Here is a 27,761-nt window from a genome sequence, read left to right as displayed (position 1 = left end):
TTATGCCATTATTAGGGGGAAAATAAGCGCAAGTCTTGCTGTTTAAAAACTGTTTACTCACAAAATAAATATAGAATAAGAATAATAAATAAGAATTAAAAAATACAAAATTTAATGTTTAGAGTAAAAGTATAATAAAAATGATGTTTCTATACTAAAAGAGATCCCCCAAAACGGAGTTCAGAACAATTTATTTTTAGACCAGCAAAGTGTAATATCAGGTTTCAGTATTATACCTTGTAAAATCAGTATACCTAAAAAAACATATATTTCTTCTGAATTGGTTGGATGCCACGATTTTGTTATTGATATTTTTTTTGTAAGATGTGGTACATATACCGGTTTGAAAAACAGTTCGTTTCAGTAACAATAAAGTACAGGCTGTTCATCAACAAATAATTCAAGAAAGATAAATGGGTTTGAAACATCCGTTATATCTTTTTTTATTCCTGGCACCTACTACAAACAGTAAAAAAAAAAACGGAAGACAGAGAATTAGGAAAGAAAACAAAAAATATGTTTTACTCAAACAAACATGAGCTATAACTGCACAGTCATTACTTTCACCACCACCTACTACAAATAGCAAACAAAAATGGAAGACACAGAATTTTAAAAAAAAAAAATTAATCAAACAGGAACATGAGAAATAACCGTGTGGTCAATTACTTTCACCACTTCCAAAACATCCCCCTCTCCTCTTAAATAATACCTTCCTTCACATACTCTGTCACGGTAATTGTGATGTATTCCAAAACGTCGAGAATAATTTTACTTTTAACATTGTCAAAGCAAATAATAGTATTTTGAAAGGGCATATATGTATGTCTGGGGCAGTTAACGCAGCGACTGTGCAAGATGTATACATACATGCCCATGGTAGTTAAGGGGTTAAAGAATTTTGCTTATGAAGTTTCTAGTATGAATGTCTATTATAAAAAGGATACAAATTTTTTGAATAATTCATATTTTTTTATTTTGGTAAATCATGGTGCATTACTGGTGTTATTTATTCTTGTATGTTTGTTTACCTGCCCTGCTGACTGCTAGTCAATATGAAAACAAAAAACGCTTTTTTCATTCTCCACCAAACTAGAGCTACTTTTCTTAGTTCTGTATAGTACAAAGTCTTTAATCCGGACTCGTCGGGACTTCGGCGAATCCGGATTAGGGGTTTTTCCGGATAATAGATTATCAATTTAAATCTGGTAAAATGGCATGCAGAAATTATAAAATTAAAAATATGAAACCGTAATTTATAAAATAAAGAGCAATTATGATCTAAAGGGTATCAAAATTTACACACACACAAAAAAGCTTAATATTTATTTGTTTACTTTATTAAATATTTCTTTCAATATAAGTTGTTTAAGTGCTTCGTGTTATGTGCTAATACTTTCTCTTTAATTCTATAAACAGACATAATTTCTTGTTCAGTTACAAAGTTCCGCTGTTCAAGTCCCGTAATTGCTGTGCCGAGAATACAGACTAACTTGTCAATCGAAATTTTTTCATTTTCACTAACCTCTCTGTCACTTTCTTCATGCCTTTATCCATTTTTTGCAGCAATTCCACTTTTCGTTTGATGGACATCGAAAGATGCTTTCGCTTTGTAGATCCTTTGGCAGCTTCAGAATAGGAAACTCTCTTTGACATAATCGAAAGTTCAAGCTTAATTTTTATAAAATTGCTCTAACAGTCTGCAAAAAATAATAAGGCGGATCCAATTAGAAGATTAAGGAACAAAGCAATCTGCAACATTAACTGAAATAGATAATTAGATAATTATAGCCTACCTTATACCGTCCGTTGTACATTAAACGCGCATGCAGAGAAAGTTTGTAGCTTTGAGGTTTGAATTATAGATAATTCCGGATTAAAGACTTTGTACTGTATTTTATACATTTTCTTTTAATCCTACGTTTTTGTCTCTTTTCCATTTTATTTATCATCAATATTATATTTTCTTAAAGTGAAGAAGCATCTTCAGTTTTGGATTAGTCTCTATTTCATCAACATAATGACCGAGAGAATATGAAATACTAAACTGACTGACAGCAAGTTCAAAGGAAGAATAAGATAGTCTGAAAATTAAGGATCCTTAATTTTTAGAAGTGCAACATCTGATTGATTAAAGTAAACAGAAAAGTATTTGGAGTATCAGATGTTAGTTCAAATATTAAGTTCAGGTTACCTCCTGAAGATATTTTAATCTGAAAATATTAAGTTGACTATATCGATTTAAAATTATCTTTGCAGTAAATAACTTTTTGCTTTGAACATTTCCTACAAACTGTCACTCAGCCAAAGGCTATTGAAAGTTCTAAGTTCTAAGTTTTATTTAAATTTTCAATAATTTTTCAGTTGTGTTTAAGATTTAAAAATTATTTAAATCTTAAATTCAAAACTGCCTGATAATTACAATTTAATTTTATTAATTATTATATGCCAATCTCAGCAGCAATTACACTGGATTTTACTTTTCAAACCAATTTTCATTAATGTTTTAACATATATACACTACAAAGTTCTGTAAAAGACGTTCAATATCATGAATAATTTAAATTCCGAATCTCCAAATCACCAGCAAACCCACCCTTTTTTTTTTTAATGCTTTACACGCTTGTGCATACAGTAGTTTTTAATAATAAAACACATGGAGAGTCCTGATTCTTAATTTCAATTTGGGACTGACACTAACCACACAAATCATCATTATTTTTTGCTTTCAAACACAATATGACTGTAAACATACTGCAGCTTAGAAATGACTCATGCAACAATGTCTAAACAACTTCCTTTTATTTTTAATATTAGTTATTCATATACCAATTTAAATTACCATACCAAAACGTATGGTAATTTTTTATGTTGACATTAACGATTATAGACTTCAGCTAACTCTTCTGTGAAGTGTTGGCCATGATGATGAGGAGATATTTAATAAAAATTTCTTTCCATATGCAAAAATACATTTTGTAATTGATACTTACTGGTCAATGATACTTATTGCTGTTTGAACTGAGAATGACTGATATGTTATTCAGTTAATCCCAGGACTAATACCACAGCTGATGCAGCTGCAATGGGCAACAGAATTTAAGAGCAGGCAGACATTTTAGAATTCGCAGAAGCACCAAGTAACAAAGTTAAGGGATGGCAAAATCTTTGGAATTTAGCGACAGCTTGACAGCAGAATTTTAGAACCGGCAGTGACTGCACAGGGCCACAAAATATCTAGTGCAGGCTCGGGATAAGCCTTAAGTATATGTACGAATTTATTTCTTAGGGACTCTAATAAGCCTAAACATGTGCGGGAAATAATCATACGTATAATTAAAAACCTACAGTATAATTCAAGCTTAGCTACATCAGCCTGTGATAGAAGCAAGACAAAATTTTGCAGAACGACAAGCCTTTATTTGCCAATATCATGATACATCCCCAATAGTTAATATCAGACGATAGCAAAGCTACATGATGTACTTGTGAATTCAATTTTTTTTATATATATACTGCAAACAGAAAGTGATATTTTCCAATTTATGGAATTTGTGGAGAAATGGTAATAAATGAAGATAATGTAAAGAGCTTTTTATTGCTATGACAATGCCCAATCATCACTCAACTAATGGATGGCGAATGAATTTGCATCATGGTCTGATATCCAGAAAATATCACTACCAATAGTGAAAAAAGAGACAGACTGTTGAGAATGAAAAAATCTTGAGTGACAATTTAGTGAGAACTCATGATGCGGTAATTACAGGACTTCAACAATGAAACTTTGTAACTGAACAAAAAATTTATGCTTATTTAAAGGGAAAATATTAGCACAAAAAAAAAAAAAAAAAAAGCAAATTAAACAACTTGTATTAAAAGGCTTAATAATGCAAACTAATAAATAGAGAGCCCACCTTTTTCTAAATTTTGATTTTTTTAAGGTCATATATGCTTCATGATCTCATATTTTTAATTTTACAATTTCTACACACCATCTTACTAGATTTAAACTGACATGGAAAAATCCCATGTCATTAGTCCTGATGAGTACGTATCTTAGACTTTGAATTGTATGCAAGAACTAAAATTAATACATAGTTCCTGCCAAGCAAGTTTGATTTCCTGACATAAGTTTCATTGCCACTTAACTGTAATGTTGCAAAATAAGAGATCGATGAGGTGTGAAATTAGAAAAAAAAAAGCTTCCAGATTTAAAATTAAGATAGTTTTTGTTAGGTTAAAGTTTGGTTTGGTTTATTTGATTATGGCAAAGTCCTCGAGGGCTTTCTGTCTAAGGGGAGGAATGCCTTTGTGGAGGACTCTGTAAGGGAAACTGGCTTGTATACACATTACACAAGGGGAAAACCACGTAAATGTTAATGCAGCCAACCCATTCACGGGATTTGAACATCGGACTGAACTATCAGTGTTCGGTGACTTTACCGCTCGACTACGGGTGGGCTCATTAGGTTAGGTTCAGTTAAGGATGCATCACAATTATTAGCATTTTATTAGCTTTCATTATGTTAGAATGTTCATTATATTTCGAAATTACACAACTGTATTTTTACAATAATTATACAAACCATATGGAGAATTATTACTTTTAATATCTAACATTTCCGACTCAACGTATGAAAAACAGCAGTAATTCTTTTAGTTAAATGTTATATGTCAGTAACACGAGTTTTCATTAAAAATCTTTAACATTTCAGTCAGCTACAAACATGAATGATAAAAATGAATTTAACAGCAATATTTTTATAAAATTTAATCTTATATATACATATACACATCTGAAGATACATAATGAAGTTTCAGCATATATGATATGCAGAAATATTACCAGTGTTAATTGCATACAATGTTGATATTCAGCCACACTTCCATATAGCAATAACATCTGTTAATAATGAAATATCTCTAAAATACTTAACTATTTAGTTAATTAATTTTACAAATGATAGAAAGGTGATTGAATATTGAAAACTAAAGATATGCAAAAAATGTAAAAAACAATTTATAAATATAATAACTTTATACACAGTTTCCTTCATTTAGAGACAAAAGATAATTTCCAAGTATGTACAATTTTTACATACTTTTTTTAAGATGGCACATCATGCTTATATCACTGTTTCTGAACATCTCTCAGGTTGAATACAGCAAACTGCTTTTAAAAGGCATTAAATTAGTCCCATTTTGAAATGATTTTCACTAGTTTTGATTTTAAAACCCACCTATTTGCATTACATTTAAAATTTTAAGCAACAAAAACCACAAATATAATAAAAAATATAATTAAAACTCCAAAGACTTTTAGCATAAGCCATCGATTAGATGTAACAGACTGAAAAAATTTAAGAATTTCAGAATGCGCTGCTTCTACGTTCAGCTGGGCATCTTCAACATTTGAATCAATCCTATAATAAAGAATAAAAAATTCTAATTACCCACTCAGATCAGTTTTATAGCCAACTATAATACTGATTACAGATATATTTTTGTACATGTTATTAGTATTTTTTGTGAAATGAGTTATTTATTTCCAAAAAATGCATTTATATTCAAGATATGAAAATAATTAAGCAAATTAAAAAACTATTTAAAGCAAGTAATAAATACTGTTAAAAACTGCACTATGTTTGGTGAAAAAAAAACTTATGTAGCAAAAAACTATGTTCAGTTCTTTTAGATTATTCCCCCCCCCAAAAAAAAAAGGTATTCATAAAGCAATGATGTTGGTAAAATAGGCAACCAATGATGTTACTTAAATGCATTTTGGTGGCAATAGTATGTGCCCACACGCATCAGATGAGCACAGATCAACAGTAAACAATAAAAGAATTCACATTCTACGAAGCTGTACTTCTTAATAGCCATAAGTATTCATTTTCTTATTTATCTTATAGTTGCCCTATAGCCATAAATAAGTATATCCCCTAACATATCAACATACTGATCATATCTTTGAACATGCACACACACAAAAGGGAGAGGGAAATCACATATCTGAAGATAAATATGGATACAACAATTAACACAATATCCTTTTGTCCTGTGCATCTTAACCACCTTTCTGCCAAATTTTTATTGAGATATTCTAGTAATAAACTGGACAAATGCATGATTGTAGTCACCAATGTTATATTCAACTGCAGCATACAATGCTTTTTGAATAGCAATGTATTCTCCCGATGCACTACAAATATGCCAATAAATTGTTATGTAATTAAAAATACTTTTATGGCATGCTTACAATGATATTTTTTGTATGCAAATGAATTTATCTATAACGGAAACGCATTTATTAAATATTTTATAGCGGGTTTCTATGGGTTAAAGCCAAACTTCAAATAAACATCTCTATCAATACTGGTGAGGAGCTGGTATTACTAGTTTAAGGAAAATTCACCCACAATTGTCAGTGAGTAGCCAAGCTCTAAATGTTCATATAGAGAGCATGTTTTGAGGAAGGGCTCAAAACTGTGCCTTAAGAGGCTATCACTTCTACGGACGCGCGGCCCTGAGCGGGACAGTTCCGAGAAACAAGATTCTGGTAGCACTGCTTTAAGCAGGAGGCTTCCGAGAAATGTTTTGTCTAGCTAGGAGGAACATGTCCCAGCTATGAGCCACATTTTGAAACTTTCCCGAAAATGTTCCGTCTGGAGACGTGTTCCTCATACGTTCAACCAATCAGACGAAAGTTCTGCTTCTGAAGGATCACGGTAACTTTCAATATGGCGATGGCTCTCACTGTGAAGTCATGGATGGTGGAAATAGAGGCCAATTTAATTATTGTTATTTTGTTGTAATATAACTGCCTGAGTCATTTAAAAAAAATGTTTATATATTCATTAAGTATATAATCGTGGAAATTTCAGAGTTGACAGTATTTTATGACGTTCTTGCAGTTTGGATTTGTTTACAAATTGTTCATTGCCAAAAGTTCGCTAATTTCGTCGTATTTCGTGCTGATCGTGTATTATCACTGTTATGTAATGTTATGCAATAGAATTTTATTTCTTAAATTTAAATTGAATAATTTTTTAAAACCCGTCTGTATATCCGTGGCTTTTCTTCTAATTACTTATCTTTGAAATTGTTAATTGCATAATCAGTGCCACATTTTAAATAGCATAAAAGATGCATAAAAAAGAAAAGCATAGTTTATGTAACAATGAATATACTCATTAAATTTGTCTATTATTTTCATGTTATTAATGAAATACTTTTTGAATTCTAAATACATTAGAAGCTATACTTTTATTGTAAATGCTACATATTGAAACATTGGAAATTTATTGATTTATTATTATGCATGAGGAAAAACATTTGTACATACATTCATTAATATAAATTTTATTCATTACATTAATATTAATAAATATATATCAACAACTTCTAAACCATTGCATCTCTCTATCTGTATGTAAATATATGACTTATTAGATGTGTAGAATATTAGAATATATGTATGTATGAACATTGCCAAAAAGTTTATTTGAAGTTACTTCTAATTCATATAACGATCATGTAATTGGCAGCAACTGTAGTCATCAGTTCTTTGCAAATTATTATGGATATGTAATAATCAGTTGAAAAATAATTGATGAGCATTTGAGTACTAAAGTGTGTACACATTTTGTTTTTGGGTTAATTCATAATTATATCATATGTATGATCTACGTAATATAAACATGACTAATAAATAATAAGAAATGTTACAGCTATGCATTTATAATATTTGATTACTTAAAATAGTGCACAACTGATTATCACCTTCATGTGTGTTCATATATTGAATTGTACTTTCCAATTATGTATACAGGCCTACTAGTGGCCGAAGAGTCGTTCAACACTGGTAGTTCTGTCTGAGGTTAGAATGCCGCAAACGGGCTGGCTACATGGGCATTTCTTTGGTTTTCCCCATTTGTAACTAATATACAAGTCAGTTTTAAAAATCTTCTACAAAGGGTTACCTCCTGTTAGGCAGATATCCCTCGAGGCTTTGCCGTAATCACATAAAACAAACTCATGATGTGCACCTCCTAATTTATAGAGTTGGTACAATTAATGTGTTTTAGGTATATTACTGAGTGTTCTATGGGACAGTAAATAACTTGCACATGTTTGATTGCTCATGTATTCATATGCTTTATTTAATCTTCATTTTACTCAATAATATCTGCTGGCTGTGAGGATGTAAATATCAGCCACATAGATTTTTGTGATAGAAGTTTTTTTTTTTTTTTTTTTTTTTTTTTTTTGTCTGTTTGTTTATACTTATGGACAGAATAGTAATTATGAGCCATAAAGTTAGTCAAGAAAATGCTTTCACCGGTCACAAATTTTCCAGTGAGCCATCAAATTTTTATTGGAATGCAGACATCACAAAATACACATAAGCAATGTCTGATAAACTTATCCAGCACATGTTTTACAGAATTTGGCTATTACTGATGTAATTGACTGCTGTAACCAGAAGTGTGTTTATTTGTTACTTGAAGTGCCAGAGTGGAGATCAGAGTGATTAACTTGTTAGCAATCACCTTTCTATTATCTTCCATAACTAACAATAAAGTTTAAAACGAAAAGAGTGTGAACGATACAAAACAACATGAAGAAGCAAACGTCACTTTCGCCAATCTGAGCGATAAATGATTCTTGTTTGGCTTTCAGCCTGTTTACAAAGTGAAGATGGTAACCCAATTTCTCGGAAAAGCCATTCTCAGAACTGTTCTTTCAAACGTTTTGTTCCGGCAACAAATATCGTATGTGATAACAGCATTAAAAATATTCATATTTCTTTGCTTAGTTCTGAGGATCACTAACAATAAGCTGAAATCTTCTTCCTGAAATTTTTATATCACTTCTTGATACTGCTGAAAATAGGTGTTACATTTTGAAATTATGCTAAAAAATTGCCAATACAAATCATATTTTCACACAATCCAAAATACAAAATGAAATGTCATCTGTCATAACAAAGATGAAAGTGACCTTTTTAAGGGGTGTTAGAATCCAAAAATCTTCAAAAAATGATGATTTCGGATTTTTCCATTTTCAAATTCATCACACTTTTATCTTTCTAAAAATACCATTTTTTAATCTCTATGAAAATTAGAACTGTAAAAAAAAAATCTAGTTTTAATTTGTCATCGAATGCTTTGATAAATAAGGATTTTTACATAAAAACGTGCTTTTTTCCAAATGTGACTTTTCTATACTCGATGTATCCTAACGCTCCCAGGTATCTAAAATGTTTATGACTTATTTATTAGGTTTCCTAATATTTACTGAAATGAGCTTTTTGAAATAAAATAAAGAAAAAAAAAATTTTTTTTTTAAATTTTTTGTGTGAGAAAAGTGCTAAATTTTACGGTGCCTAACAAAATATTCTGTAAATTACTCTAAAATTCAAAATGTTTCAAGAACTCATTTCAGTATAATCATATAGGTATACTTTAATCACACAAAACAATTTCAAGCGTGTGTCTACAGAAGATTTTGAGAAAAGGTACATTGAAAATGCCCAATTTAACATTGTCGGTATAGGGATTTCTGATACCCTTAAAAAATCTTGCAGTGACTTCTATCAGTACATATATTATCATTAGCCATCACATTGATATAATTTTTTTTTTTTTTTTTTTTAAGTTTTATAGGATAAATGCAAGTAATTTATTTCAGAGGAATATCATACTCTGAATTACTAGATAAGCATAAAAGCTTTAGCAAAGTGTTAGCCATAATTGTTTTTGGAGTGGTCAAATTGTAATATTAAACTTTCACCTACCTTTGAACTAACTCTTCTTGTTCTTTAACCATGTGTGCTAATTCTTTAAATATAGTACCTAATTCCACTATTGTGGCCTCTATGTTTTGCATAGCATCAGACCGTGTTTGAATATACGAATCCTGGAGAAAAAATATTGAAAAATGAAATTAATGATAGTAATAAATGCAATCATATTTAATGCATACCTTCTGTCATAAGAGTAAAAATCAGAAAAAAATGTACAAATTTAAATTTACTGAAGAAGCTGACAATTGAAAAGGGGACAATGCTTGTCACAAGAAAATGGAAATTAGACAGCTGAAATTTATTTTGACGCATTTACAGCCAAATTTGAGAAGCATACTTATAGTGTGCTTAAATCTAATTGTTTAATTATGACAATCAAGACATTTAAAAATTGCCAAATATCCAAGTTAGAAATTTTAAAATAGAGAGTAGAAAATAAAAATTTTGTTGCTCTATAATTTCTAATATATTAGAGTTACTTAAATCTCATTATAATGCTATAATGCACTTAAAAATACTGTCATGCAGTTTACAAATGAAGCCAAAATAAAATTGTTAAAAATGTTAATAGGTTGCCGAAACTAAAGACACATGATGGAAAAATTGAGGTTCCAAAAGAGAACTAGTTTTTGACTTAAAAATGTGTAGGTATTTAGACATTAAATATTGTTGGAATTTATGATGATTATTGTTATATGAATATTACCTTATAAGGAAAGCTATTGGACTTTTTAATAATAACAGCCATAAAACTTTCAAAGGAGTGAATACAAAAAAGTCTAACATTTTACAATCACTTGCAATTTCTAGAACAGTGCACGTAGAGCAGCATGCATGATTGTAGCATCTGCAGTCATAGATTGGTAAAAGTTATGTTTCTGTGAAATGCAACTTGAATAGGTAGTGACAGGAACAGATTCATAAATTAGCAGTTATCAGAACAGGTAAGAATAGTCAAGTTATAGAACCCTTGATAAATCCATTCTACACACACTACAACCTATTTACATTCCTTATATTTACAAAGACTAACCCAATATTGTTTTAAAGGTATATTCGTTGAACATATTCCACTCAAGGGTTCTCATTAACGCCTTACAGAATTACACCCCCTGATACTAGGAACGAAATGAAACCTTTCCTCTCTCACCTTGTTGGCTTCTTACATTTTCCCCTTCACCTTCTCTGGCAGGGAGCAGGAAGCTAATTGGCTGATAATAGAGGTACCTGATAGAGTGTTACATATGTCATACACAATATGTCCAGAACAGAGGCACTTGAGGTGATAAAGGAAATATGAGCTAGATTTAAAATCAGAATAGCTGTTTCTTTGATAGATTCCTTTAAATATTAGAAGTGGATTGCTTATCCCATATTGCTTTTTCTTCTGAAATTTGATATATGTATACTGAGAAATTTCTGCCACTTTGTATTCCATTGCAATACTGTCTGAAGATCCACACTAATTTCGCTTGCTTTATTCATTGTTATCTTGTTTTTTTTTTTTTTTTTTTTTTTTTTTTTTTTTTTTTGGGAGAACTGCTATTAAGGAGTTGTTGCTTCAACAGCATTAGCAGCTACATTTTGACAGAATAAATTACTATGCATAAAGTCCATGAATGAAGAAACCATATCATCTGGTGGATACTTTTGCATCCCCTTCACTAATAGCATCAGGAGTACGAACTATTTGGGTATTTGTAATACATATATTATTCCTTATCCATATTTTTTTGTGATCAAACATGCCTTTGTTTTGCATCACACCTGCCCGAAATATGCCTCATCACACAATGAACCTGTTACTCAGATGACTGCCAGACTGTGGCTATAAATATTATCAGCATGCACACAACTTTATACACCCCAATCTGGGAGTTGCAGTTGATTACAAAATGTCATACTTCACACCTGTTGTTTTGTTTAACTTCTTGATCAATTTCAAATGTTTCATGGAAACTGTTGTTAGGAAATCTGATAACTTTCCTTGTTAGTAATGCAATTAATAACCTACAAAATTCAATTTTTTAATTATTTTGGATAAAATCTATATTAAGTTAAATGGTTGGGTAATTTTTATACAAAATGGATGAACATATTTTGTGCTCATACCTGTGCCCCTCTCGGCACCGCTCCCAAAAGGTAAAATTTCATTTAACAAGTTGATAAAAGATGAATTAAAAGATGCAAAAATCTGGTTGGCTCGACTACAAATATAAACATATTATGCATTTAAAAGGACAGGTTTCCATCTACAGAAGTTACCGGTGGGGGGGGGGGCTTCAAGGCTCATGTTTAACATCATGGAGCTATAAAATATTTCATAGTTGCCAAGCTTGAAATATCAAAGAGTGAGAGGTTCTCACTTCAAAAACAGATTTTTTACAGATTCAGAAGTCAAACAACAAAAATCAGCGTTAATTCACAATATTTTCACAGGACTAGTTTCGATGGTTTTACCGAACCATCATCTTCAGCTGCAAAACCGCAAATGAACAAGATAGGAAATAATGTTTAGATAAGATAAGAAAGCCTGGACAAGAATAAGCAAGTGGCGCCATCTGTTGACGAAACCAGAACTAAAACATAATTTCTCTAAAAGCCGAAGGCAAATTTGGATTGGAATTAGGATCGTTAACTAGAACAGAAAGGTTTTTATGAATGTGAAATGCCTCTAGAAAATCCAGTTCTCCAATGGAAGATGTTTTTTGAATAATTTTGGCAGCAGAAAAATTGAAAGTGTGATTTTCGGACCAACAATGTTGAGCAACAGAAGACTTCTGTGTTTCCTTTTTTCTAACATATGCCTCATGTTCTTTGACGCGAAATTTTAAGGCTCTCTTAGTTTGGCCAATGTAAATTAAACCGCACTGGCAAGGAATCCTATAAATACCCCAGGAATTCATATCCGGAATGGGGTCCTTGAGTATAGAAGTTGGAATTTTATTGATGGGAGAGTAAACAACCCGAAAGTTAAATTTCTGCAAAATATGTGCAACTTTATAGCTAATTGATGGAAAGATGGGAATAACAACAGAATTTTTATAATCTCCTAAAATAAGAGTGTGGCTTTTAGTGTGTTGAGATAAGAATTTTTTAACTGCTTGATTAATAATGTTGGGTGAAAATGTTTGTTGTTTGACTTCTGAATCAGATTTTTTACAGGTTTAAATGTGGCGTGGTAATAATATTTAAAACGATTTAAAAAGAATTCTAAACTGAATTAAATTCACTTCATAATGAATGATTCCGGATACTAAACTACTTAAAATGTGATTCTCATATCCAATATAATTATATTTAATATTTTTATGTTCTTTGACTAATTTCATTTTATAATTTTCTTACATTTTTATAAGAAAATTCTCAATACAGAAAGTAAGCTTTTATTTTATGAAAAGTACATTTAAATACAATGAAAATAACATTAATAATTCATGTGTTTACTAATGTGGAGATAAACTTGATAATATATCATATTTTGATGTAAAACAAAACTGAATATAGCTATTAACTGATTAAACATTGGTTAAATCAGTGGTCGGCAAAGTGCGGTTCCAGAGCCACATGTGGCTCTTTGGCTCCTTAAGTGCGGCTCTGGTACAGATATCCACGGAGGGCTCAGTATTTTCATTTAAAAAAATCTTGGTAAGAAAAAAACTACATATTATTTTGATAAATTAAAATTCTTCTATAAATCAAGAACATGTATAATTTTTTGTTTGAGTAAAAAGTTACATGGGTAATTAAAATTTTATATTGTTGTAAAAATACGTAACGAACATCAAGTTTAAACATACACCATGTACAAGCTACCGGCATGCACGTGCATGCTTTTTATAAAGTAGTGAAGGTACAAATTGGTATCACAGAGCAGCAGTTGCGGTGTGAACAGTTTTGTCTTATCTACCGTGTCTGCCGTTGTTCCGTCTTATTAAAAAGTTATTGTATTTTTTAATCTAGCTGCACATCTTAGATATTTTTATACGATTTTATTACACCTGCAATGTATGTTTGTGGTTCCGGTACAAAATTTGTAATCGATTTTTCGATAACTTCTATTTCTTTATTCCAGTTTTGGTCATATTAAAAGTTTTGTTATTCTGATGATAAAGAAAATTATTTCTTCTCTTTTTAGTGCAGTTACATATATAAATAAAATTGTAATTTTTAAAAAGATTTTAAAATTTTTTTTCATCATTTTAATAATGATAATAATTTTATAACGGTGGCTTAACAAAAAAATATATTTGGAATATTTTTATAGGCACCCCAAATAACATGGCTACAAAAAAAAAAAAAAAAAAAAAAAAAAAGAGCAAAGAAAAACGGAATATGAAAACCGCGAATTTAAAGATGAGTGGACCGAGAATTTTGCGTTTTTTCAAAACTTGAATGGACTTCCGACATGTCATTTGTAAGGAGAAATTCGCGCATAACAAGAAGTCAAATTTAGAGAGACACTTTACAAGAAGACACGCGTCATTTATCACTAAATATCCTAACGGTGATGCAAGGAAGAAAGCAGTTGAGGAACTTCAGAAGAGTCAAGAGTCGTCAACTTCTGTGTTTAATAACTGGATGCAATCTTCTAGCAATATTAATATGACAAGTTTTGTTTGTAGCCAAGAGATTGCTAAGAGAGGAAAACCGTACACAGACGGCGAATACATAAGAAATTGTTTTATAAATGCATCCGAAGCGCTATTTCGAGATTTTAAGAACATTCTGAAAAGAATTAAAGAGTTACCATTGTCTGCCAAAACCACTAAAGATAGAAGAATTAAAATGTGTTCGAATGTAACCACCCAGCATATCGAAGATCTGAAATTGGGTTCGGCTTTGTCAATAGCAGTTGACGAGTCTTTATGACATAAATGATACAGCGCCAGTTTCACTTTTTGTAAGATTTATGTCTCATTCAGGCCATAAAGAACTACTTTTAGGATTATTGCCACTCAAAAGTCAGCCATGTGGAGAAGATATCGCCAGTGCTGTACTTGAGTGTATGGATAAACATCATATTCCCCTCAATAAAATTGTTCTAATTTCAACATATGGGGCCAAAAGTATGACTGGCGTAAGAAAAAGGGTTGTTGCTATTTTGAAAGAAAAAATTAATCACGAGATACTTGTTTACCATTGTATCAGTCACCAAGAAGTGCTTTGTGCACAAACATTTCTGGAAGAAATTTGAATATATGCAAACAATCTCTTTCAAGCATGAACATTATCAAGAGTAAACTGAGAAGTCATCTTATTGATTAGAACTTGGAATCATGCCTAAAATTAAAAACAACAACATACAAACCTGACTTACTCAAACTTTCCAAGGAGATGCAAGCACATCGTTCGCACTAAAAAATATTTATTTAGTTTTACTTAGTGTAATAAACGTTTATTAAACAAGCACATTTGGCTCCCATTTTTTTTTTTTTTTTAATTGTTGTAATGTTCATATTTGGCTCTTTGGCTAATAAGTTTGCCGACTACTGGGTTAAATCATCATAAAAATTGTACACATGACTGCAGTAGATTAAAACAATTCAAATCAAATAAAATTTAACAAGGAAAATTATTATGGGAGACATAAGGGGCAATTCACAGCAACGCAGTCAAGAGTTCGTGAGTAAAGTGGTTACTAATCAGAAATAACTTCAGAGGCAGTATTTTCTGGACGGCCTGAGACCATGCAAGTTGATATAACTTCAACTATTTGATGCTGTTTGCATCAGTTTCAGATATTTTGTTTTAAATGCCCAGTTTCTAAATTAATATGCCTTCAAAATTTTCCTTGAGGAAAATATGAAATCAAATAGCATAACGTTAATAAAAATTCAGATAATAATTAAAGTTGTATTATAAGTTAATACATTAATTAACAAAGTTCTGAACTTTTTTAAGAGTAATTATTCATAATTATCATTCATAAATGAGATATGGTTGATAATAATCTAAAGTAATAGATTGTTCTGAGAGAAAAAAATGACAGATTTTGAATTTTATGTAAAATCTACATCAATTTCTGGTTGTTTTTATAGCCTTCTCTTGCCTCACGGATAAAGCATGGGCTCTGGAGGAAAGAAAGTTTCACAAGGGATGGTGTTGTAATAGAGTTAGTATTTAAAAACAAAATAAAAATATCTACAGAAAAGTTTATCAGTAGTTTCAAAACAAAACAGATACTTATTCAGTTTACTGAACACAAAGATTAAAAATTTTCTTTTATGACATCTTAGCACTGAGGTAATTGTGCAGAGAACAAAATGGATATCTCATATTGTAGATTTGGACCTTGTTTCAAAGGAGAAAAAGTCCTTTGATTATTGTGTGAATTCATTAAATTTTTACCTATCTCCTCTCTTTTTTCTTTTCTTTATTCTTCTTCCTTCCCTCCACAAGGCATTTGCCTTTATTTTTTAATGACTACAAACATTTTTGGTATTAAGAGCATTATCTTTCTCATAACGATCCTTTGGCCTAATTCACAAGATGATCTGTATAGAAGCCTTTTCAGCTGATGCCACATTAACAAAAGCAATATTGGTATACAGTTGCCCCCCCCTTTTTTTTTAATCTACTTTTAAAAAATTAAGATCGTACTTAGTTTTAAACAACTGGTGACAAATAAATAATTTATTTCAAAATTTGGTAAAACTACTATTTATACAGAAAAGAAGCTATATATTGTATAAAACAATAACTGATTTTATTGGTTTAGCTGTAATTAGTGCCGTTTGGTCTATTGTGATGAAAAAATAAATTTTCACAACATATTTAGAAAGGAAATAAGATACATATTTTAAAGCTGAACTAAAAATTAATAAATCAATATATGTTTGCATGGTTAGTAGCCAGATTTTAATTAAAAACATAAGCTCCTGTTTAATTATATATATACACACAATTGCATAACACTGAAAGAAAAATGAGACATGACTGTCATTTAAAATATGAGAGAATTAGCATTATACAACCATAGGAAAAAAATTACAATTACTTTTTAAATTTTAAATAACAGTTCAACTTACAGAACTAGTTTACAATGAAAGGGGGGACCCCTTGCACAAATAAACTATATTACAAGATTTACTCATGAAATTTCAGTTAAAAATAAAGAAAATAAATATTAATAAACCATATTTATTATATTCATATGAAGTACTTTACAGCATAAAAAAGATACAAGAAAAAAGATTTAGGCAGAAGCAGAAATACTATTTTGACAAGAATAGACCAGAGGCAGAATATTCTGTGCGTCAAAAAGTGTTAAAGCATTCCTTATCATCTGCACCAGAAAATACAGTGGCCAAGTTCGAGCCCAGGTTTGAAGGGCCTTTTGTAATCAAGAAAATTAGATTTACAATGTTCTATTTAAGACTGCAAAAAGCCAGGAAATAGTGGCCATCACAAGTAAAACCTTATTATAGTCGAACTGATTTTGAAAATCTCATTCAGAATGCTGGAAGTGTGTCAAGAACTTCGGAGAATCAAGCAACAAACTGGATTCCCCCAGCAGAAAAATGGAAGCAGGCGTAAAGTATAGAGGAAAGGATAATAAAACAAATCCAGCCACAACGAGTTCCAGGGCCTGCGGAAAAGAGAAAAAAATGCAACGAGTGAAAGGCCAGTAAAGAAAGTCCTGCCACAACGAGGTCCAATGCCAGCCAAAAAGAGAAAATGTGCAACGAATAGAATACCAGCTAAATAAGTGGCAGCACAGAGGGAGTCCGGAAACAACGAAAGAAATCTTGGCAGATAGCCACCATTAGCCATCAACAAACACCCCAAAGGAGGTTAGAAGAGATCCACGTCAAAGAATTATCAAGGGAGAAGGACAGCCGAGGCAGCATCCACACTACAAAGAAGTCCAAAAGGAGATTTAAAGACCCACAGGAATGATGTGCCTCTCCAGGAAACCAAGCGAAGAAATGAGTACCAGAACCCTCAACTGATGAGGAAGTCAGCCCAATTCATCGCCAAAGGGAAGAAAAGGAAAGAATTTCCGGCAGAAAATGAAGGCCGCCCAAGAAGAATCAGATTGGAAAACCTGAATTGCCCCACTTGGGAAGCATTTTGCCAGAAAAGAATGAAGCATTACAAAAAGCAAAAAGATAAGGGAAAATTTTCTTTGTTTTCTCATTTGGAATTAAAGTTCAATTTATATCATGTTGTTCAAAGTTGCTTTTCTCAAGTAAGAACAAGTGTTAAATAATGTTAAAAGCAAGAATTTTGAATTAGAAAGTTACGTAAAAGTAAATTGTAAATGTCTTTTAGTCGAAAAGACTTGAAATTATGATGGAAATTGTTGTAAACGTGAGCTTAAAATCAAATTGTAGGAAAAGATTGTAAACTATGTATAGCAACTGTGTAACCAATGATGTAAAATGAATTTAAAATTTTATATGTTAAATGTAGAAAAATGTTTGTGTTGAAAGTAAAATTTTGAATGTTGATTGTAAAGTATTTAAAGTTAAACTTTAAATGCAAAACTTTGTTTATATGAACGACTGGAGAGAAAGTATAGAATGAATGCATGTTAAAGTTAGGCTCTGCAGGCAACACTTAAAGTTTAAATCACACTCTCTTTAGCACATTAGGTACAGTTTTGTAAATAGGAAATCCTTGAAGTCTAGTGTGTCTAGATTTAATTTTTTGATAGCCAGATGGTTAGTTGGTAGCATTGTTCATGGTAACACAACACTGACATGCTCAGTTCATAACAGAACAAATTTCTGGAGAGCATGGGGGGAAATGAGTTAAAATGTGAGTGAATGAAATCTGTTTGAGGGCCAAATAAATGTAATTGGAAGGGAAATTCAAAATTTTTCTTAGAAACAAAGTGCTAATGCTTTCTTTCCAGATATTTTGGAAGGACCAAAGTATATACAGTACAAAGTCCGTAATCCGGACGTCCATTATCTGGAATGATCTATAATCCAGACGTCAAAGCCAAAAAAATTTTTTTTGGTATGCTTTATGCATGCGCATAATGTATTTACACATGCGTGTAATGGGTTTACGCATGCGCGTTTAATGTATAACTGACGGTATAAGTTAAGCTAAATTATCTTTACTGATCCTAAGGCATTTCAGGTAATGTTGCAGATTGCGTTGTTCCTTAATCTTCTAATTGAATCCGGCTTATTATTTTTTGCAAACTGTTAGAGCAATTTTATAAAAATTAAGCTTGAACTTTCAATTATGTCAAAAAGAGTTTCCAATTCTGGAGCTGCCAAAGGATCTACAAAGCGAAAGCATGTTTCAATGTCCATTAAACAAAAAGTGGAATTTCTGCAAAAAATGGATAAAGGCATATCTGTCTCAAAATTATGCGAGGAGTATGGCATTGGATGACACAAGAAAAAAGGAAAAGGGACTTTTTGAATTTTTTGTGGAAGCATCTTAAACAACTTACACTGAAAGAAATGTTTAATAAAGTAAACAAATAAATATTAAGCCTTTTTTTGTAAATTTTGATACCCTTTAGATCATAATTGCTCTTTATTTCATAAATTATGGTTTCATATTTTTAATTGTATAATTTCTGCATGCCATCTTACCAGATTTAAATTAATTATCAATAATCCAGAAAAACCCATAATCCAGAATCGCCGAAGTCCCGACGAGTCCAGATTACGGACTTTGTACTGTATTATAGTGATTTCAAGATCACAAAGTGAATGTGCTGAGCAAGAATTTCTGTTAAAATGATTTTATTTATCTTAGTTTTAACTTAGGTTTAGATCATTTGTAAAGTTGACCCTAAAAGAAAGTTAAAACTTTGACTTCATGAGTGAGACTGAATTGAGGATTCAAAAGTATTAGAAGTTAAAACCTTGAATTGTTAGGAAGTTTTCTAAAATTTAAACTCTTAACAAGGTCGTTGTGAGGCCTTTTTATTTGAGTACTTAAATTCTGTTGGGGAAAGATGTAAGGTATATCCTAATTTTATAACAGTTATTTTAAGCACCTTTCCTGTCTCTTCTAGCTTTAGCTTACAATTCCTTACCAGAATGAATTTTTAGAATCCTGTTAAATGCAAATGCAGAGTTGCCAACTCTCCCGATTTTCGACCGCTCTCCTGCCAACCCGATTTACAATATATTTTTCCCAACTTTTTCTTATTCTTAATATTTCTCACGATTTTTATGGAACTTGGCTTAATACTTCGTTATATGAACAAAACAAAAAAAGTGATTTTGGACGTCTGAAAGCAATTGAATTTTCTCTAGATTATATCTAAAATAAAACCTTGCGAATCAGATGAGAATTTCTGCTTTGTGAGTGACAGCATATGTATCCAGAACCTGGACCTTATAAGAGATAGACTAACCCAGTGGGCGGGGCGCGCGTCACGGACATGTCGGCAAGAAAGAGTAGGGACGATCTGGTTTACTTTAAACACGGAAACCTATGGCGTTTGTATCACATAACTCTTTTTAATTATTAAATGTGATACGTTGTATAGTGATGAGATTATGAAAGCCACAGTTTTTTCCAAATAGGATTTAATATATTTCATTAAAGCACTTTTTACTGCATTTCGCGCATTTTTTTCACGCGTAATTCTTGTACAAACATCTTTACTTTGGTAAAACGGTAAAAACTAGACACAAAATTTATGAACTTAATTTTGCGCACAAATAACGTAAAATTAAATAAGATTGTACAGGATGCTTTGAAATAAATAAGGTAAAAATAAACAAGATCTGATAACTTTTTTTTAAAAATTTAATGACCATTTTCAGGCAATGATTTTCAAAACTATAATAACATTACAAAACAATCATTTATTTGATTTATATCATCATTAACTTATTAACATTAAAGTGGAATATTTATTTTAGTAATTTATAAAATTCGGAGCATAAAATTTTCTGAGTGTAATGAAGCGGAAAAAAAATGGTAAAATAAAATCTAGAAGCATTAAGATATTACATTATGCCCAAAAGAAACCTTTTTTTAACGTTTTGTGTGTTACCTATATTTATTAAATATCATGTTCTTCGCCTGTAAACCACATACATTTGAAAACAGCATATCTTTAGAATTTCCGCACTGGAGATAAAACTGTTATTTTCCGTACAGTGCTCTCTCTGAACTCCTTGAGTTTGTTAATCAAAAATTCGTTAAAGTTTTACAAAATAGGAAATAGATTAAAACAAATTCGAAATTCGGCGTGCCCATGTTCGGGTGGAGGATTACATAATTCAAAATTTGATGGCTCTAGAAACCGTCGTTTTTGTCACAGTGCAAGAAACTTACATGTATTCATGCAGATTCTACATTACTTAATTTCTTTACATATAATACAGGGCGATAATATTTGGTAACAACAATTTGCAAGAGACACGGACATTTATAGTAAAACAGCGCAAAATGCCGCTTCGAAACTAACAGCCTTTCTAGGCTACCGCCCCTTTAAGCTAATAAATTAAATTAACAGTAAATAATAAAAAAAATCTTATGCAAAACTAAAAATAAATTTAAAATCACTATAAAATACAAGCAAAATTAATTATTATGGCACTACAACCAGCTTTTTCTTGACAATTATACATGCTGCAATAGGCAACCAATGTTAAATTTCTGCAAGTCGTCCCTACTCCTCTGGATGTGATGTTTGCGATGTGTACCGCCTGTCATTGCAATTTTTCGATTTTGCATAGTGGAAGGGCGAATGTTCTCAAACATGTGCGTACACAAAAACACAAGGACAACATAAGGTGTTTTGAAAAAAAAAAAAAAAAAAATTAAATTTTTCTTCGGAAACAAAAGACCAAAAAGTCATTAATGCAGAACGTCTGTTCTCTGCCTTTTTACTGGAGCACAACCTGCCACTGAATGCATCGGATTGCGCTGCAGCTTTATTTAGAAAAATGTTTCCCGATAGTGAAATCGCTAAGAAATACTCAAGTGCAAGGACCAAAATAGGTGCAATTGTTAAAGAAATGGGTTTGAAAAATAAATCTTCAGTTATTGATTGCATTAAAACAGCTCCGTTATGCCTCTCTATGGATGGAAGCAATAATACCAATTCAAAACTGTATCCAATTGTTGTTTGTTTTTTTAATCCAGAGTCTTCAGAAACTGAGTGCAGTTTACTTTCTGTCCTCACTTTAGAAGGACATTGGACAGGCTTTAATATAGCACAGCTAATTATTAAAACTTTAAAAGAAAATGCAGTCCCTCTGGATAATTGCTTAGCACTTGGTGCCCATAATGCACCAGTAATGGTAGGCTTGAAGACTGGTGTTGCAGGCATCTTAAGAAAGGCAAATTCAGATTTGCAGATTATGAGGTGCACCTGTCACCTCTTAAATTTAGCAGCTGAAAAAGGGCTTAGCTTCTTTACCAATAAATGTGGATGAACACATTGTTGGTATTTAATATTATCTTGAAAGGTGTTCTAAAAGAAAGGAAAAATTGAAACAGTTCCAACAGCTGCATAATACTGAAATGAGAAAAATTTTGAAACTTGTATGTACACGCTAGCTGTCTTTAAAGAAATGCTTATCTAGAATCCTCGATTAATGGAACCCACTTCCTGCATTTTTTAAAGAAGAAGTAAATGCTTCGAGAGTTAAGATAAAAGGCTCTATTGAAAGTTATAAAGTACCTAAAGTAAATGGAGATGTAGTTACTACTTCCATTGTTAAAAATAGGTTTGAGAAAAATAAAGTAATTTCTGCATCATTCAGCAATTCAACTGGCAGTTCTCAAAATAATACTGCAAAATATAAGCGTAAAGCTGATACAAATTTTTCTCAAAATAAAAAAAAAAAATTGCTCAACACATGAAACATTTTCCGATTACTGTAAGTTTATCTTGTGAAGAACGAATATTTATATTTTTTTCTTCACACCTTAACAAAGCTTTTTGCTTTTTTTTTACAATTCATTTTGCCATCATTTGATGTTCTTAACACAATTCTACAAAGCAAAATTCCATTAATTCATGTTTTGCAATCAATTATTTATGATCTGTTTAAAGACATTTTATCAAAGTTTGTAAAACCAGTCTGTGTTTTGTCTTGTAATTCTATACATGATGTGATTTAAGGTGAAATAGAAAATCAAAAGAAAGATGAAGATTTGGTAATAGGAGCTGCAACTACAAAAGTAGTGGAAGAACTTTCAGAAGAAGACAAAAATAAGTTTTATCTTCATGTTAGAAGTTACTTCTGTCGAGTATGTGATTACATACTACATAAATTTCCAGTCAACGATGAAGTGATTTTGCATGCTAAAGTTTGTGATGTTTCTGCTCTAGCAAATGCATCTTTTTCTGATATAAGGTACTTTTTGAACAGATTTCCTGTGTTACTTCGTTTAGTCATGAAAGATGATGATATTGATGTTGCTACTGATATACTGCAGTCGCAATTTTGCAGTTTACAATTAGAAAACTTGGATGAAGTTATGAAATCAGCTAGGATTGACACATAGTGGAGTTTAATTGGAAAACTGAAAGGTGCTGATGGAATTTTAAAATATAGTGAACTGTCTAGAATTATGTTGGCCATCTTGACAGTTCCCCATAGTAATGCGGAGTGTGAGAGGATTTTCAGTGTTGTTGCGAAAACGAGGATTAAATTTAGATCTAATATGAGTGATGACACATTAGAAAAACTTTAATTAGCAAAAGCAGGCCTACGTGGCAATTGCTATGAACAAAATTATGAAGTTTCTTTCTTAACGAAGGCAAAATATGCCACTGTTCGTAACATTTGTATGAAAACTGATTAAGGTGTCTTTATTTATTTTTTTTTTTTAAACGAAGCAAGTAATAAAATTGTTTTTTATGTCTAAGGTATTTTTGTGTTGCTTGCATTTAAGACTTAGTAACTATTAAAAGTTAATTCATTATTAAAAACTATATTTTTATTTAAAAAGTCTTTTTAACATTGTGAAAAATCTTCTGATTTTTGAGTGTCATAGGTTGGCAAGTATGCAAATGAGAAGCAGAGTAGTATTTAAGTCAAAGTTTCACTGATTTCGAGAGAGAGAGTTAGGATTCTTGAATGGTATGTGTTTGCCTTCTGGCTACGTCTCCCTAACAGTTAATACGCTCAGCCCTATTACGTGCCTTTTGATAGCTTTGCTAGCTAATTTAATATTACGGGCCAACTAGGTTAAAATTTGTGTTAGCTTTAGCTAAATCCCTTAAGTTAGTCATTAGTCAAGTTCTTATTTCTTACATTCTTTTGTTTAAGCCCAAGTGGAGGCATTATTGTATGCCCTGAGAAAGGGGCCAACTGTTCATCTTTATTTGGAGCAAATAAAAAGTACTTAACCCTTCTTGAGTTTATGTTTCTGTTCTTGGACTTAAGCAATTATTCACTTAGCTGTTCACTAGCCTTCTCAACACTTAGTTTAATAGAATAAAAGGGAGAAACATCACAATGTTAATTGTTTTGTAAACGTTAAAATATTACGTTAATTGCTTTGTAAAAGTTAAATTGTCTGTATCTGATAAAATTAATTACAAGTAACTGGATAGTAAGTTAAAGTTAGCGCAGTGAATGTAAGTAGTTAAAAGCTATGTTCTTCAACCAACACAAAAGTTGTAATCAAATTTTAAGTCTAGCACATTAGGTACAGTGTTGAAGTAAGCTGTTGGTTGAGGTCTAATGTGTCTAAGTGATCAACATGTAGGATTTTAGTTAGGAGGTTGTGTGGAATACGTTGTACAACTGCAAACACACTCTTGCATATATTACAATACTGGACAACAGAGACGGGATATTAATTGCAGAGAAACTGCAAAGCTGTCTGAAAGGTTTTGATGAAGTTGAAAATCAATAAAATGTGAAAGATATATTTGCTAAAATATGTTTCCTTCAAGATGCGCAGAAGGAGATGAGAGATTAGTGTTGTGATGACATGAAATTATCTCCAGGAAGTGATTTTTCTGTAAAAGTTTTAAATTTAGTTTTACACTTTTGTGTAGTTCAGAATTTAAAAACTTAGCAAGATCGTTAAAGCCCTTTATTGTGATTACTTAAAATTCTGAGAAGGGGAACTATAAGGTTATTATTTGAAACTAACCAGTTACTTATGATTTCAATCTTTACTACTTTTAGTTTCCTCACTAAAATACAAATCAGTTAGATGACACTTAAGATAAGTTTTTGGGTTATAACACAGAATGTGTTTCTGCCTTTCATTGCATGTTACATTACTTCCTGCCAGCTCTTACAAGTTTGCAATTATTCAGCTTCGCATTATTGCTGCTGATATTTGAATTTAATACACTGGTTAAAAGTTCTGTGTCAGTTTAGATTTAACTTTAACTATGTCACCTTTGATGATTATTCTACATTTTAAATTAGAATTTGACCATTACTTTAGATGTATAGATATGACTTGTAATTGACTTTGTTAGTAAAAGAACATGCATTTAGTTCATGCTTAAATAAAAAGGCTTATTTTAAACCTTTCCAAGCCTCTGTGGTTACTTTCAGACATTCGTTTCAGACAGAGAAAATTCGTTGCAGGTCTGCTAGGGGTTTAGGACTGATTTCACTTCTACTAGATCAAGTAAAACTCTATAGAGTAAATTCAAAGTGTCACTATTCCCTTTAGAACTTTTGCAAGAAAATATCATATTCCTACAGAAAATGTATTGAAGTTTCTTACCTTGCTGGCAAATCCTACAAGCAAGCATTTAAAATCAGTTTAAGAGAAAACTATGACTATTTGATAATAATATATGTTGGAACTTGGAATACATTTAAAAAAGTGTGAAAATACAGACATTGCTACTTAAAACTAAAGAACCGTTATGCACGCAGTTGCTGGTGTATTCTGACAATTTGGCCCCTTCAGCTAAGAAAGAGGGTGGTGCTAATATGTACACATCCCAAATTCATAATTTTAATCTCAGATATAATTTAAACAATTTACTTGTTCATCAATAAGTTGCATCTGCTGTTGATTAATGCCATCCATGTTAACAGCAATTTCTTTCTCTCCATAATTATAATCATCAGATAATAAAATGCTTCCTGTATGACCAGACAGTGCAGAAGCAGGAAGTGTAGCTGATACTGGACCATCAGTAAACTGTTCTCTCCTCTGTTTTTGATGCTTCAGGTTCTAGCAAATAATAAAAAAAAAAAAAAAAAAAAAAAAAGGAGTCTGTAACATTTTTCAGACACAATGGGGGGGGCGAAAGAAAGAAAGATACATACTTGTGTCCTTACTTCCAAAACATGTCGGAAGTCATTAGACATCGATGCCAATTTTGATTGCAATGATACTACAACAGAATTTGAGTGTGACTGCATATGCCTGCCATGATTATTATTTCTGGCTTTAGAAAGCTAAGGAAGGGAAAAAACTTAGAATCCATACATGTTTTTCTGAATGCAAATATAACCAGTTTCAGCTATAATACAAAACAGCATTTATTCCCTGAAATAGATCTCATTAACATAAATATCAATAACATACTATAAACAGTTATACACTAATATCAAATACATTTATGGCCAAAATATACTTACTTCTTGAAGCTGTGAAATTTGCTTATTCAAACTTGTTATGTCTTGCTTGATAATATATATCAGTTCTTGAACTTCAACTGGCTGATCATCAAACAAAGATTTTTTCTTAGCCACTAAAAGAAAAAGAAAAAAAAAAAAAAAAAAAAAGACTTCATAAATTTATGTTATATAATATCATAAAAGATAATTTATAATTTATGTTAAAGTGAATGCTCTTACATACATGATGCAAACTTTTTCATACCTCTGAATCATTTCATTGCCAACTTTGCAGTAATCTAATCAACTTTTTTTACACAAAAGTACGAAGTAAAGGGAAATAGACTTGCCTTTGAAATACAGGCAATTTCAGTGATGGCAAAATGGAAACCTCTGCCTAGTTTTAATTACACAAATATTCACCATATAACTAAAAAGCTTCATGTAAATTTTCATAACAAAATGAATTACACACATTCAGGCTAAGCTAAAGTACAAAGTATAATAAATTAACAGACATACTTTGTTAATACATAACACAGCAATAGAAATATTTATTGTATAAGAAGGGTATCATATTAATGTACACATTAATAATTTAAATGCAAATGTCATATTAAGAGAGAAAAATCCACTTCCTGATGTTATGAAATTTGCTTATTCACACTTGTTACATCTTGTTTTATGATACGAATGAAATCTTTACAATATAATTTATCTAATACCCATACCTTGAAGTCATAAAATTTGCTTATTCATATTTATAATATATCGCTCTAATATTTATCTGCGTGAAATCCTCTCACACAATTTTTATAAATAAATAAAAACTACTATTTATGAAATTGTTCATAGCAATTTTTTTAAATATATCACATCAGGAATTATAGTTAGGAATGTAATTTTATCAGGGTACAAAATTTCATAAATAATTGCATAAGTTGTTTTAAGGTGTTTCTTGAAATTTTAGAAATAAGGAATAAATCAGCAAAATTGATTTTTTTATTATTTAATTTCAATTCAATAAAACTTCTTTTGCATGTAAATAATTTTATTACTGAAAACTAAGTCTATTGCAAGCTTCTAAAATATAAAGTCCCAATAATTACAAGATTTGGAATAATAAACCTAACTTAAAACCCACTTTTCACTGGATGCATGTCTGTCTTTCTCTTGGAAACAACCCCTTTGATGATCAAGTTGAGAGAATAGAAAAGCCCCCAGCCATATGTCAAAGGCTTTTTCTCTCTACGAAGTGCAATGAATTCATGATACTATTTATGAGAAAGAGTAAATTTTTTGTTCCCTATCGCCAGAGTCATGATCAGAAAGTGCTGGAAAACAATTCTTTTCACTCCTACACATCATCTACATTGAAATAACCCGTGGCCATGCTCTTTCACCCAAAAATTCCTTCTTCCATTGCCAGGTCCCCCATTAACCTTCCTCTTGCAATA

General features: G+C 31.2%; 1 protein-coding gene across 3 annotated transcripts in view; it reads right to left on the bottom strand.

Moving 5' to 3' along the window:
• Positions 1–4,757: 4,757 nt before the first annotated feature.
• The window catches only part of Syx5 (syntaxin 5), a 97,994-nt gene continuing 74,990 nt past the window's right edge, over positions 4,758–27,761 (bottom strand). For all 3 annotated transcript variants that reach the window (XM_085814889.1, XM_085814888.1, XM_085814890.1), the window contains exons 5-9: positions 26,326–26,438; positions 26,011–26,142; positions 25,724–25,915; positions 9,803–9,924; positions 4,758–5,426 (exon numbers count right to left, since the gene is read on the bottom strand). In XM_085814889.1, coding sequence (XP_085671015.1) covers positions 5,267–5,426; positions 9,803–9,924; positions 25,724–25,915; positions 26,011–26,142; positions 26,326–26,438 — 719 coding nt within the window. In that variant the 3' untranslated portion in view covers positions 4,758–5,266. The remainder of the gene's footprint in view (positions 5,427–9,802; positions 9,925–25,723; positions 25,916–26,010; positions 26,143–26,325; positions 26,439–27,761) is intronic.

The sequence above is a fragment of the Stegodyphus dumicola genome, chromosome 4 (assembly GCF_044657685.1).
Source record: "Stegodyphus dumicola isolate Sdum_Otavi_A_Nest chromosome 4, ASM4465768v1".
NCBI classification, from domain to species: Eukaryota; Metazoa; Arthropoda; class Arachnida; order Araneae; family Eresidae; genus Stegodyphus; species Stegodyphus dumicola.
This window is presented reverse-complemented; position numbering and strand designations above follow the sequence as displayed.